This window comes from Dipodomys merriami, unplaced genomic scaffold (genome assembly GCF_024711535.1).
Source record: "Dipodomys merriami isolate MVZ:Mamm:240054 unplaced genomic scaffold, mDipMer1.0.p SCAF_22, whole genome shotgun sequence".
NCBI lineage: Eukaryota > Metazoa > Chordata > Mammalia > Rodentia > Heteromyidae > Dipodomys > Dipodomys merriami.
The window spans coordinates 23505201-23520254 of NW_027203604.1; the positions used below are offsets into that span (position 1 = coordinate 23505201).

Here is a 15054-nt window from a genome sequence, read left to right on the forward strand (position 1 = left end):
CTTCTGTCACATCCCCTCCAACATCTGTTGTTATTAGAGTTCTTGATTATAGCCATTCTAACTGGGGTGAGGTGGTATCTCAATGTTGTTTTGATTTGCATTTCTTTTATGGCTAGGGAGGTTGAGCGTTTCTTCATGTGTCTATTGGCCACCCTTCTTTCCTCTTCAGAGCTCATTTATTTATTGGGCAGTTGTTACTTTGAGAATTTGTTGTTGGGAGATTTAATTTTTTGAGTTCCAGGTATATTTAAGATATGAGACCCTTGTCGGTTGTATGGCTAGTGAAGATCTTCTCCCAATCCATAGGCTTTCTATTGATCTTGCTAGCTATGTTCAAATTCTACTACAAAGCCATAGTAATCAAAACAGCTTGGTACTGACACAAAAAGAGACCTCAGGACCAATGGAATAGAATTAAAAACCCAGAAATGAACCCACAGACCTATAACCATCTAAGCTTTGATAAGGGAGCTAAAAAATAGAATGGAAGAAAGACAGCCTCTTCAGTAAATGGTGCTGGCAAAATTGGTTAACTACTTGTAGAAAACTAAACCTAGATCCTTATATATTACCCTGCACCAGAATCAACTCCAAATGGATTAAAGACCTCAGAGTCAAAGCAGACAGCCTGAAAACATTACAGGACAGAATAGGAGAAACCCCAGATCTCCTTGGCACAGGCTGAAATTTTCTTAATTGAGACCCAGAATCACAACAAATCAAAGAAAGGTTGAACAAATGGATTGCATGAAGTTGCAGAGCTTCTGAATGGCAAAGGATATAGCTAGCAAGATCAATAGAAAGCCAACGGATTGGGAGAAGATCCTTTTTGTTTTTACCTTTTGTTTTATCTTTTTGCTTTTACCAAAGAATTTTACAGTTCATTACGATATCTTTTTTCAAGTTACTTGCTGGATATATTGAGACCATAAAAGTTAGTGCTTGTCTTGCATGCATGAGGCCCTGGGTTTGATTCCTCAGCACCACATAAGCAAAAAGCAAAAAGCTGGAAGTGGCGCTGTGGCTCAAGTGGCAGAGCACTAGCCTTGATCTGAAGGACAGTGCCCAGGCCCAGAGTTCAGGCCCCACGACCAGACCCCCCCCCCAAAAAAAAGTTTTTCATGGAAATTCAACCTCTTCTACTGAGTCTATTTATACTTATTAGAAGATTAACTTATGAACCAACTTAATGTCTACATGCTTTTGAGAAGTCTTTTGATGAACTTCCAAAATCTTATTTTTTTAAGAGCTAAAATCAGAAAGTTGTGCTTGCCATCCATTAAAAAAACAAAACAAAACACTTAAACCCTTAAGTTCTGTGTAAGATCACAGAACTTTTAAGTCCACAGTTCTCTAGTGAAAAATCAATGAAGTGTATTCAACTGTCTTCAGGAGTTCACATCAGGTGGAAGAATGGCACTGTGATTTTTCAAAGACAGCTTCCAAACATGCCAGTATAGTTGTTGCTGTTATTAGTGATGATAATTAAAATATAAAACTGTATAACTTTCTCATATATATGAAGCTACCTGCATATTTTTAATATAAAAGCTGAATCAGAATAAACTATACTGGTATACAAATTTCTGATATACCCTCAAATGTGGGCTATTTCCTTTCAGAACTTTAGAAGTTCAAGCAACAAAAAGCCCTCTAACCTTAAAAGGCCACAAAACAATACCATGCTGATTATCTAGTTTTGTTTTTGCTTTATTGTTCCTGGAAGGAGAATTATTATTGTTTATTTTTTTACTTTTGGGAAATTGTAAAGTTCATTTCAAAAGATTTAAATAATTCATAAAATATAGAAATTGATCTCATCATTTAGGATTCATATACCGTCAGGAAAAAAAAAGCAACCTCAAATCTGATTTGGTTTCCTTTTGAATTATTTTTAGAGACCTGATAATTATTTTTAGAGACCTGTCGAAGTGTCTTAAATGCAACTAAGTAAAATCAACAATTCAGTGACAGAATGTTTAAATACCATTCCATTCCTTCCTACAAAGCACTAGAAGAGGCATTCTAAGCCATTTATTGTGGTGTCCATGGTTCCTGCACACAGTACCACTATACAGGAAGGATGCTTCCAGCAATATATGGTTAATGTTGAGCCTTCTACAGCTGAATTCTTATATAGAAATCATTTGGAGTGCTGCTCTGCCAGGAAGTCAAACTCTAATGCTTACAATAATGCAGTGTGGAAAGTGCTACACTGCTCCTTCCTGAACTTAGATCTCCAGGCTCTGGCAAGTTTCAGGCTGGGGCTGAAAAGACTGTATGCATCTTAAAGCCCTGGAGAAGGTTATCAATTGGCATGCCTACATTTTGGTAAACTAAGCACTACCAAAGTTACAGGAGGCTTTAAATTTTTTTCAGGAGAAATATCTTGGTCTTTTTCAGTCTTGTTAGGAGATTCAACCCACAGCCCATAATCTTTTTTTCCCCTTTATTTATAAGGGTGATGTACAGAGTTACATAAGGTAATAAGTACATTTCTTGTCAAACAGTGTTACCCCTATCCTCGTTTTCTCCCATTTGCCTTTCCCCTCCATTCACCATCCTCCCCCACCAAGTTGTAAAGTTCATTTCCAACAGTGTCTTGTATCACTGTTGCATTGATTCACCCTTTGTTCTTTGTTTCACCATTTTGTTATTCCTCTTTCTTTCCCCAAATCCGATGAACATATTTTCTCGACACAGGATACCAAAATAAAGAAGTGACAACTGGGTGATAAACCAAAGGGGGTAAAATGAAGGAAAAAAGGCATAACTTCACATAGTACATTAAAAACAAGAAAAAAATTGTTTCCATATCTTAGAATTCATTTCAATTAGCATTATTTTATATGGTTGTATGGACATACCTATTGAGCTATTGAGATCCTCTGCTAGGGCTACCTTAAACCTATACTAAATATTACAAATGAGGGAAACTGTGGAGGGTATATGTCTTTGGGTCTGGCCTAATTTAATATTATTTTTTCCAAGTCTTTCTATTTCCTTATAAATGAGGCGATGTCATTCTTTCTGATGGAAGCACAGAATTATATATCACATTTTCTTAATCTATTCATCTACTGAGGGGCATCTGGGTTGGTTCCATATCTTAGCTTTGGTAAATAATGCTGCAATGAATATAGGTAACTTTAGTGTGGCCTTGTTTGTGATCATTTGGGTAAATGGCCCAGGAGTGGGGCTGCTGGATCATAAGGGAGCTCTATGTTTAGTCTTTTGAGGAACCTCCATACTGCTTTCCAGAGTGGCTGAACCAGTTTACATACCCACCAACAGTGTAGTAGCATTCTCTTTTGGACAGCCACAGCCCTTAATCTTTAGTGCTGTCCTCATGCCCTTCCCACCTATTCAGTCACTGGATATTGTCTTCACCTCTCCTCATTCTCTCTTTTCAGAAAATGAGAGTAACTTATACTACAAGTCTCTCAGGGAATAGGAGAGATGAGTCACGGATGAAGGGCAAGATATCCATGTCTGTTTTTTCTGCTTTTGCATATCTGATTCTGAATGAACACTGAATACCCCTAACTCAATTTCACAAACATCCATTTGGCTTTGTAAAATATTCCGCTGAAGTTATAAGCAAATTACATACATAAAAACCATCCACTGACATACACAAACACGCATTTATAACTCCCCTCTCTTAGCTCACTGTTTGCTCATATATTCTAGAAATTTAAGATATTTTCAACTCAGGCCAAATGTCCTTTTTTTTTTTTTTGTCGGTTGTGGGGCTTGAACTCTGGGCCTGGGCGCTGTCCCTCAGCTCTTCAGCTCAAGGCGAGCGCTCTACCACTTGAGCTACAGCGCCACTTCCGGTGTTCTGGTGGTTTATTGGAGATAGGAGTCTCACGGTCTCTCCTGCCCGGGCTGGCTTTGAACCGCGATCCTCAGATCTCAGCCTCCTGAGTAGCTAGGATTACAGGCGTGAGCCACCAGCGCCCGGCTGTCCTTTTGTTTACCAGTTTAGAAGTGGGGTTCAGTTGGGCGCTGGTGGCTCACGCCTATAATCCTAGCTACTCAGGAGGCTGAGATCTGAGGGTCACGGTTCAAAGCCAGCCCAGGCAGGAAAGTCTGTGAGACTCTTATCTCCAAAAGACCACTAGAAAACTGGAAGAACACTGTGGCTCAAGCGACGGAGTGCTCACCTTGAGCTGAAGAACTGAGGGGCAGTGCCCAGGCCCAGAGTTCAAGTCCCATGACAGACAAAAAAAGAAGAAGAAAAAGAGGGGGAGGGGGAAGGGGAGGAAGAGGAAGAGGAGGAGAAAGAGGAGCAGGAAAAAGAAGAAAAGAAGGAGGAAGAGGAGGAGGAGGAAGAAGAGGAGGAGGAGGAAGAGAAGGAAGAGGAGGAAGAGGAAGAGGAGGAAGAAAAAGAAGAAGAGGAGGAGGAGGAGGAGGAGGAGGAGGAGGAGGAGGAGGAGGAGGAGGAGGAGGAGGAGGAGGAGGAGGAGGAGGAAGAGGAGTTCAAAACCCACCTTGGTGATGTGTTAATGTAAGAGGGTAGAGTTCTGTAGAAAGTAAGTGGTGAAGGGACAGCTGCCATTTAGCAAAGTGGTAAAGAACAAGAAGTACATTTTAGAAAAGGTAAACATTTGAGAAGAAAAACTTCACATGTAAGAAGAGATCTCTGTTTAATTCAACAAAAAATTGTCTCTAGGAGAGCTTCATTATTTATCAAGAAGAAACTATAGCTACACAAATTAAATACTTTTAAGAATTAAATGCTTTTCAGAATTTTATCATGCCACTTTAAGTTATTCTGACAGTTTTACAAGGCATTGATACGTAGTTCACAGAGAAAGTAATAACAGAGAAACTTTCCTCAAACTTCAGTGTGTATTAAGAACAATCTGCAAAAATGTTACAAATATTGAAAGATTCCATGCCCCTGTGCCTAGGATGCTGAGAATACTGTCTTGAGGACCATACTTTTGAATAGTTTTTACTAATGCAGGAAACTGGACATGAAAACTAAAGTGAAAGACCTATGAAGAATGGCAAGAGAAAGTAAGATGGAAAAGAAATATGAGACTCAAATAATGCACTAAGCACACAAATGCTCTGCATGTACTTTTAACCCCCAATCCTAGAAATTATGTGAGCCTTTATACCTAAATATATAATATTAGCCAGATGCTGATGGCTCAGGCCTATAATCTTAGATATTTGGGAGGCTGACATTATTGGGATTGTGGATCAAAGGCAGCCTAAGACAGAAAATGTTTAATATTTTGTTAATGAAGAGCTGGACATAGTGGCATGTTCCTGATTTCCTAGCTCTGGGAAGCCTAACATAAATGAATTATTCCCAGGCATGAGCCAGAACAGAAGGACAAACCCTATCTAAAAAAGAACAAGCAGATATCAAGACTAGAGGCATGGCTCAGTGGTAAGAGTGTGTACCCAGCAATTGTGAAGCCCTAACTTCAAAACTCTAGTTCTGCCAAACAAATACATATATAACAAAATCTTTAAGTATTAGTTGAATGGATCTTTTGGAAGGAAAATATCGCAGTCCAAAGAGTTTATAAAAGATACTTTTAGTTATATTATGGGTAAATTCAAGAAGCAGGAGAATATTTGGCAGCCAGGAAGGCTATGTTGGCCTACTATAACAGTGGCCATCTGTCTAGATGTTATAAATCCAGTGTACCCTTTTTAATGTTTTTCCTATTTGGGGTATTATATGACTCTAAATAAGTTTTTAGATTGATTTTTTTTAATTCAGTGAGGAATGATACTGGGATTCTGATAGGTATTGCACTGAATTTGTAAATTGCTTTTAGTAGTATGGACAATTTCACATTATTAATTCTGCTAATCAATCAACATGGAAGATCTTTTCATCTGCTGATGTCTTCAATTTCTTCAAGGTTTTATCCTTTTCCTTGTAGAAGTCCTTTACTTCTGTAAAGAAATTTGTCAAAAGCTTTTTCTATATTGACTGAGATAATCATGTGATTTTAGTTCTTGGTACTGTTTACATTTATTGATTTGTATGTGGTTGAACCATTCTTGCATCCTAGAAATTAACCCAACTTGATGATAGTGCGCGATCTTTTTGCTGATTCACTTAAATTATCTAGACACTGTACATCTTTTGAATTGGTCTTAATTCATACTCACTTAAAGTAATTAGGGACAGAAGTTAGCAGCCAGTAGTTCAAATCTATAATCTTACCTACTTGAGAGGCAGAGGTCAGTCATGATACCTTTCTCAACCAATAGGTGGTGCAGTGACTTATGCTTGTTTCCCAGATACATGGGAGGCTAAGATGAGGAAGACTGTAGTTCTCAACCAGCCACAGCAGAAACTGAGTTTGTAAGATTCCATCTAAGTGAAGAAGCTGGGCATGGTGGTGCATGCCTCATCTCAGTTATGGAAGAGGTAAAAATAGGGATATTAAAGTTCACATGTGAGCCTAAATAGGATGCGAGATCCTATCTCAAAAATAACCAATGCAAAAAAGGGCTGCAGATGTGACTCAGTGGAAGAATGCTGGACTAGCAATATGAAACTGAGTCAAACCCCAATAGCTCTTACAGAAAAATAGTGATCAATAAAATATTACTGTCATTTTTCCAGGATTTTTTTTCTATCTCGTCATTATTTTGTTCTTTTCTTGCTGCCTTCTCTTGTGTAGCATTGATTTTTTTTTTTTTTGCAATGACCTGTTTTGATTTCCTTCTCATTTTCTTTTGTATACTTCCTGAGGTTTTCTTTACTGTTACCATAGGTTCGCATAAAACAGCTAAGAATTATAATAACCCATTTAAGCTATTAATATTTAATCTCAATGACAAAAACTACTCAGTTAAATCTCTTCTTCACTGTCATTGCTAAAAATTACAACTTTGATATTCATTAACTTAGGAGTTATTTTTGTCTTTATCTTTTAACTTCTATATCAGAATTAAAAGGGATATGTGGTTAGGCACTAATGGCTCATGTCTGTAATCCTAGCTACTCAGGAGGCTGAGAGGTGAGGATCACAGTTCAAAGCCAGCTAGCACAGACATATCTCTAAGATTCTCATCTCCAATCAATCAGCAGAAAGCAAAAATGGATGTGTGGCTCAGGTAGCAGAGCACAGCCTTGAGCAAAAAACACCAAGCAAGAGTGCAAGGCTCTGATTTCAAGTCACAGTACTGGTGTTAAAAAAAAATAGATTTATGGGGCTGGGAACATGTCCTAAATGGTAGAGCACCTGCTTAGCAAGCACAAGACCCCTTCAATATTACCAGATTTTATCTTTGTCTACATATTTATCTCTACAAGAGAACATTATATTTTTGTATGATTTTATGCTGCTGGGCTCACTATGCAATACAAACTGGCTTGAAATTCAGATGCCCCAATTGGGATTGAAGAAGTGCAACATCATTCCCAGAACTCTTCATTTTTGAAGGGAAGTTATGCTGGACACAATATTCTTGGTTAGCAGAGGGCTGTTGTTTTGCTTATTGTCCCTGTAACATTTTAAATACATCATCTCACTCCTATCTAGCCTATAATACTTTTAGTGAGAAACTCACAACAGTTTTAGGTGAGTTCCCTTGAACATGACACACTAATTTTTTCTTGCAGTTTTGAAGATTTAACTTCTGATTGTTTTATTGCAATGTCTTGGTGTGGATCTCTAGGTTCATCCTATCTGAAGTCCTTTAGACTTCTCCTGTCAGGATTTCCAATTCTTTCTTCAAGTCTGGGATTTCTTTGGGGTGTGTGTGTAGGGGGGAGGGATCACTAAACTTCTGTCTGCCACTGCCTCTGTCCCCTTCCTCTCTGCCTCCTCCCTACCCATCTTCTGGGACACTTGTAATGAGTGTAAGTTTTCATTTTATTTATTCTCTAAGTCCTTTAGCTTTATCTTCGATTTTCTTCATCTTTTTTCTTTCTCTTACTTGTTAATTTCTATTTACTTCTTTTTGAATCTTACTTCTTTCTTCTGCCTGGTCAAGATTAGTATTGAACCCCTTCTAGTGAAACTTTTAGTTCATTTACTATATTTTTCAGCATAGAATTTGTTTGGTTCTCTCTCTCTTCTTTTTCTCTCTATCTCCATATATATATATATATATATATATATATCACATGTGCATATATGTATATATACATATGTATAATATATACATACATGCATTATAAGTATACATTCTCCTTTTATTCATGCACTGTTTTCCTCATTTTGCTTGTTTGCTATATTTGTAGTGCCCTGAGATTCCTTAAGATAATATTTTTTTAACTCTTTTAATTCTTTAAGATAATATTTTTTAATTCTTTAATTCATAGACCGTTTCTTTAGGTTTTTTTTGGAGGGGGAGGTTTATTCCATGGATTAGGCCATGACTCCCTCTTTGTGTGTGTGTCTTACTATTTTTACAGATTTGTACAGAAAATAAAAACAAAAATCAAGCCACCTCTTTCAGTCTGTCCATACTAGCTTTTATTAAGGAACGATGTTGATTTATTAGCACAGCTAGAGCTTTTCTAGGAATGTGCCTTCTCTAGGTCTGTACATGTAATTTCTCAATTAGAGATTTTTTTCTGTCTCATTTTTCAAAAGCATGTAATATTTTGCTTCCTCTGCTGCCTGTATGTGGTACCACCATTTCTTAGATGCTGCAAGCCACTTGACTCTTTGTTCTTTGTGGCTTCCAGACATTCAAAGTATATCCTAGTCTCCTGTTAGCAGTACAAGTCAGGGAACAACAACAACAAACAAAAACCCAAAACACCACACACACACAAAATAAAAACAAAAAAACAAAAAAACCCCACCAACCCCAATCTCCAGCAGCACCTAGAACAATCAAAATATTACATGCAAATTCTATTGTTCTCTTTCTCCCACAGGATAAGCCATAAACTGGGCACTTAAAGCTCAAGCTTATTGAGCTGTGCCAGCCTCACTTTGCAGCATTGTCTCTTCTCTGGTGCTTTCACTGAGCTTTCTTTTGTTCTCTGTGACCCCTAAGAATGCAAAGTATGCCGGTTCTCCATCAGTGCTGAGTCAGGAGACACAGAAACCACTTTGTCAGACAGATCCCTAAAATGCTGAAAGGTTAGATGCACATTCCACTCTTTCCCTCCTAAGGAAGTAACCATAAGCTAGTCATTTCTTTCCAGTCTTATCAAGTTGCACCTGTATGGGGGAAGGACTATTGATGTAGATATGAAATAGCTTTTCTTAGTAATTTCAAGCTCATCTTGACTTTGTGTTTTTGAGACAGTAACTTCTTACCTGGCTTCTAAAGTTTTAATGAGAGTTTTTTTGTTTTTGTTTTTGTTTTTTTTTTGTTGTTGTTTTGCTATACGTTGTTGAGATGATATCTATGTGGGAGAATGAGATCTGAGCCTTTTTGTTCTGTCATATTTCTCACATTTCTGACATCACTAATGAATAACTTTTCCTTTTCTTTCCTTTCTCTTTTCTTTTTCTCTCTCTCCCTTCTTCCCTCCCTCTCTTTCTTCTTTTTGTTTTTGGTGTGTGCATTTGTGCCGGGGGGTGGGGGGGGTGTGGATGCATGCATATGCCATTCTTAGGGCTTGAACTCAGGGCTTGGATGCTGTTTTTGAGTGTTGCTTTTCCTTCCTTCCTTCCTTCCTTCCTTCCTTCCTTCCTTCCTTCCTTCCTTTCTTTCTTTCTTTCTTTCTTTCTTTCTTTCTTTCTTTCTTTCTTTCTTTCTTTCTTTCTTTCTTACAAATAACTTCCAAGTCTGTGGGTGATCATTTCTGTTTTCTAATAGCTTTAGAAGTAATAGCTGTAGTAATATCAGTTTATTCTCAGATGATTAATGAAAATTAAAACTGGCTTACAGATATCTGTTTGTATTGCTGCATCAATTTTTTAAAAAATATATACCTAAGCAGATATTCTGGTAATTCTGTGACTAATTTGTTTTTGGAAAACACCAAACTATTTTCCACATGATGCATATTTTATTTCTCATTAACACTTGTTAGCTTCCATTTGGTTCTTCTTATTATTAGTGGGTATGAAGAAGTATTTCACTGTGGCTTGCATTTACATGTTCCCTAATGAGTAATGATGCTGAGCATGGTTTCATGTGCTTATTGGTCTGTTAGATATCTTCTTCAGAAGAATGTCTACTTGGGTCTTTTGCCTGTGTCTGTGTGGCTGGGAACTAGGCCTAGAACTCTGTGCATGCTAGGTAGGTGCTCTGCCACTGAGTTACATGTCTAGTCCTAACTCAATTTTGAACTAATTTTTGTTGTTATCATTGTAAAACAAAATTCATAATATATAGTAAATATTATTTTCTCACCAGAGATAATATTTTTCTTTATATTTTTGTTTTTGTCTTGTTCTGTTTTTTTTTGATAGAGCTTTGCTAGGTATCCTAGGTGGCCTCACACTCCTTATGTAGCCCAGTTAAGCTTTGAATTCATGAAAGTCCTGCCTTACCCTCCCAAGTACTAAAATTACAGTTGTATACCATCATAAAGAGCTCAGAGATATTATCTGAAAAAGTTTTCACTCAACTCAGTAGGCTGTTTTTGTTTTCATGGTGGTATCCTTCAATTCACAAAAAATCAACAACAACAAAAAAAATCCTTACTTTTTATTGTGGTGCTGGAATCAAACCCAAGGCACTGAGCATGCTATGCATGTACCACTGACCCACAGTCACGAGATTTTTAATTTTATTAAAATTGAATCTATTTTTATTTCATTACTTATACTTGTGGTATCATAGAACTTGATATTTTACTTTAAGGATTAGATGCAACAGATTTCTAAAAACTAAGAACAAAGGCCATTACTGAGAAGGCTTTAATTGACAACAGTTTTATCAAAAAAGAAAAAGAAAAAAAGGAAGGAAGACAGAAAGAGAGAGACAAAGTTTACAAAAACCTCAAGTAGCTAGATTCTTTTGGTTAATGATTTGATAAAAACAGATGCTCACCAATGAAAACAACTCTGAATTCATTCACAGAGCAAAGCAAACATTTGTAATGTGATTAATTGCTTTTGAATTTGTCTGAAGTTATTTGATTTGTTTAGTCTAGGTTTTAGTATACTGTGTTTCTGAAAATAGGTCATATGTACATATCAAATACTTGTTGCTTCTAAAATTGGTCATATGTTTACATCAAATACCTGTTGCTTTGTGAATATCCTGTGTGTGTGTATGTATAACTGCAAACACTTGTACATACAGTGGCAAATTTTGAGGGAGGGAGAGCAAAAGAAGTCTAGCCCAGAATATACAGCATACACTCAGCTTCCATGCCTGTTTTCTTCTTACACAGTATCCCCAGGGTAAGCCTAACAACTCTATTTTCTTTTGTGTCCCTTACTATCTATGTAGGGCTTTTAACCTAATAGGTGGGTACACAAAAGATACTACATGATTTACTTACTGACCCATGAGAGTTCAGATAAAGATGATTTTAAAAAAAAAAGAAAATTTGAAAGAACGCATCAATTTGTGATGTAGTCTACTAAAATAATCTCTGTACCAAATATAACCATAACTATGAACATGCATTTTCTATGAATTAGAGAACTGTACTCTCATAACTGAGCTGCTGCATTCTGAAACTTGAGAAGAGGGATGTTTACTTTAACACCTACCGACTTTGAGTGTTAAATCCGTTAAGATGATTCTCTCTGAGTTCAGACACTAATGATAAAACCATCTGTAAAACAAAATCAGTTGCAGGTTAACTCATACCACAAACAGGATTACATCAGTTCTATTTTTCTTGGTGAGAGTGATATTTCCGTTGAGATTCCCTACCCTGTCCTCTCCCTATGTTTTACTTTGTCAGAGCAAAAAGAAAGTAGAGCCAAGTCACCAATAAGTGGATTTTACATTAATGTCTATTGTTCTGAATTCCTCTTTAGGCAATGACCATAGGCAGATGGTTACTTTCCTAAGATTTAAGACTAACCCCATTAAAAACATAAAAACATGGTAAAGTTTATTTGTTTCTTCTTTCCAAATTTAGTTCTTCTTAAAAAATGTTTTTTATATGTATAAAGCTTCCCCCCAAAAGTGTCTAACAAACATTAAAATTTTCATAATATTTTAGAAGAGTTAACATTTCTTGAATTGGGCAAAAATTAAAGATGGCAGAAGAAAACATAGATTACATACAAATACCAAAATATGTAATACTATTTGCAAGATTATTTAGTGAACTTTCTGCTTTGCTTCAACATAAACTTCAAATCAGGTTATTTTAAATACAAGATTTGTTCGACAGTACAAGGCAGTGTTTATACTGGGTAAGGAATGCTCTTCTCCCTGAAATCTTTGTGTGTAAGATGTGTTATGAGAGAGTGCGATTGGTTGATTTACTAAAACTTTCCTGGTTTCCTTCTCCTTTCTCAGAATCTTCCATCTCACAGTTCTTCCTTACATGGCCATAAGTCCACTCAAGGTAAGAAGAGATAAACAAAGAAAAGTTAAACAACTCCCTTGGAGGAGTGAAATGTTTCCATATACCCTTCCTGCTGATGAAACATTCAGCAAAGAAAATTTCAATACTAATAAATTTACACTCACATTTTTAAGCAATCCAGGATAGTAATCTATAGGCTCATATCCAAGACTTTTAGTGAAAAAACCAACTTCTTTTGTATCAAGTCTAAATTGTGAAAGTATCTGAGATAACAAACCCTAAAAAACAAACAGAAAGAAGAATTGTTAGCTTCTTAAAACGAATGACAATAGCTGCTTTGGACAATGCTTAAAATCTGAATCATTTGTAAGTAGGATAGTCCCTCCAAAACCAGTAATCCCACTTTTTTCAGGCACTCAGTGACTGATTCAAGGAGCAAAGAAGAAATGTTAGAATTAAAATTAATATATTTAAATTAAATCAATTTAAACAAATGTTAACACTGAAACAAAATGAACTTAAATTACAATATGCAGGAAATGAACAATGCTTAGCCATAGTAAGAATGGGATCATTTTTAAATTCATTAAAACATTTTAATCAGAGCAGATGAAAGAATTAAGCACATGCAAAGAGCATCTCAAATCAGTAGGGAAAGGAAAAATTACATAAAAATTAGTAACTGGAAAACTGACTTATTAGAAAAAATATATATAATTCTGGCTTTACAAAGCTTATCAAAATATACTTATTTAATATAGATTAATGTAGTAAATTAAATAAAATAGTAAAAAGAAATGCCTGAATGAAGAATTTTGCATACTGAAAATCAAAAGAGCAGAAGCATAAAGTAAAACAAAAGTAAAAATAAAACTTTGTTTTTCAGAAAACAATGTAAGTATAAATAGGAAGAGTATTAGTAAAGCTAGATCACATGTAACCAAATTAAAAATACCAAATAAAAATACAACAAATTAAAAATGCTAATAAAAAACATAACTTTATGAACAATTAAGAAAAATGTAAGTATCTGAGAAACACATGGATGTTAATTTTCATCATGAAAAGAACAAACCAGAGCAAGAACATGTCACTTTTCATTTATGAATTAAAGCTTTTACTTTTTTATACACATATTGAGGATCTATGAAACAGGTGCTCTCTGTGAGATACAGGAAGAACATAAATGGGGCCTTCCTCTCAAAGTGCAGTTATACATTGCACTGAGGCCCCATGGAGTGTAAGCCAGGGTAACACAGCCCACAATCCACTTCAAGCTTGGAATCCCAGAACCACATCTGCCTAGTAATTTATTACCTAGAGAAGACACTTTATAGGTTAACAGAGGCCCTCATGGAAGAATGCAACTTGACAGCACTCAGAATCATTGATGTATCTATTTGTCATACATTTAAGGAAATGAATCCAAATATGACACTGGGGAATATGCTCAAAGGTGTTCATTTTAGTACTAGCTCTTATCAATGTCTAACAACAAGCAGCTGAGCTTTTGTTTTCTGATGATTAATTAGAAGGGTCTCAGGGACTTTTCTACCCAGGCTGGCATTAAACCACGATCCTCAGATCTCAGCCTCTCAAATAGCTAGGATTATAGGTGTAAGCCACTGGCACCTAACTTGTGTATATTACTTTTATAACCAGAAAATATATTTTTAAACTGTTTTATGAGACAAAGCCTGAGACTTGTGTTTCCAATTACCCGTCAAAAGCCATAAGTATGCCAGGTGCTGGTGACTCATGCCTGTAATCCTAGCTATTCAGAGGCCAAGATCTGAGGATTGCAGTTCAAAGCCAACTAAGGCAGGAAAGTCTGTGAGACTTTTATCTCCAATAAATTACTCAAAAAAAGCCAGAAGTGGAGCTATGGCTTAAGTGGTAGAGTGCTAGCCTTCAGCAAAAAGGAGCCCAGAGGCAGTGCCCAGGCCTAGAGTTCAAGCCCCAAAACAAGGAGAAAAAAAAAAAAAAGCCAAGCCTGGCACTGGTGGCTCACACCTGTAATCCTAGCTACTCAGGAGGCTGAGATCTGAGGATTGTGGTTCAAAGCCAGCCTGGGCAGGAAAGTCTGTGAGACTCTTATCTCTAATTAACCACCAGAAAACTGGAAGTGGCACTGTGGCTCAAGTGTAAAGCGCTCGCTTTGAGCTGAAGAGCTGAGGACAGTGCCCAGGCCTAGAGTTTAAGCCCCACAACTGACCATAAGAAAAAAGTAGAGCTATATCTCAAGTAGTAGAGTGCTAGACTTGAGAGAAAATAGTAAATAAATAAAAATGCTCAGAGACAGTGCACAGTCCCTGAATTCAAATCCTAAGACTGGTACCAAAAAATCCCCAAACAACAACAACAACAAAAAAAAACATTTCTATTTAGAATTTTTTATATTTTTAACAACAGTTCAAATAAGATATACAAGTTGGGTGCTGATGGCTCATGCCTATAATCTTATCTACTCAGGAGGCTGAGATCTGAGGACTGTTGTTTAAAACCAGTCCACAGACTCCATCTCCAGTTAACCATTAAATACGGTGGACTGGTAGTGGTAGTGGTAGTGTCAGTCACACACACAAAATCCAAGCAAGAGCACAAGGCCCTGAGTTCAAGCCCACATACCATCACAGGAAAAAAATATACAAGAATTA

The 15054-nt window shown here is 36.5% G+C and overlaps 1 protein-coding gene across 3 annotated transcripts in view; it reads right to left on the reverse strand.

Annotated features, from left to right (window-relative positions):
* Positions 1–15054, reverse strand: part of Fancc (FA complementation group C) — a 205875-nt gene that overhangs the window by 62889 nt on the left and 127932 nt on the right. For all 3 annotated transcript variants that reach the window (XM_070033704.1, XM_070033703.1, XM_070033705.1), the window contains exons 5-6: positions 12562–12675; positions 11625–11689 (exon numbers count right to left, since the gene is read on the reverse strand). In XM_070033704.1, coding sequence (XP_069889805.1) covers positions 11625–11689; positions 12562–12675 — 179 coding nt within the window. The remainder of the gene's footprint in view (positions 1–11624; positions 11690–12561; positions 12676–15054) is intronic.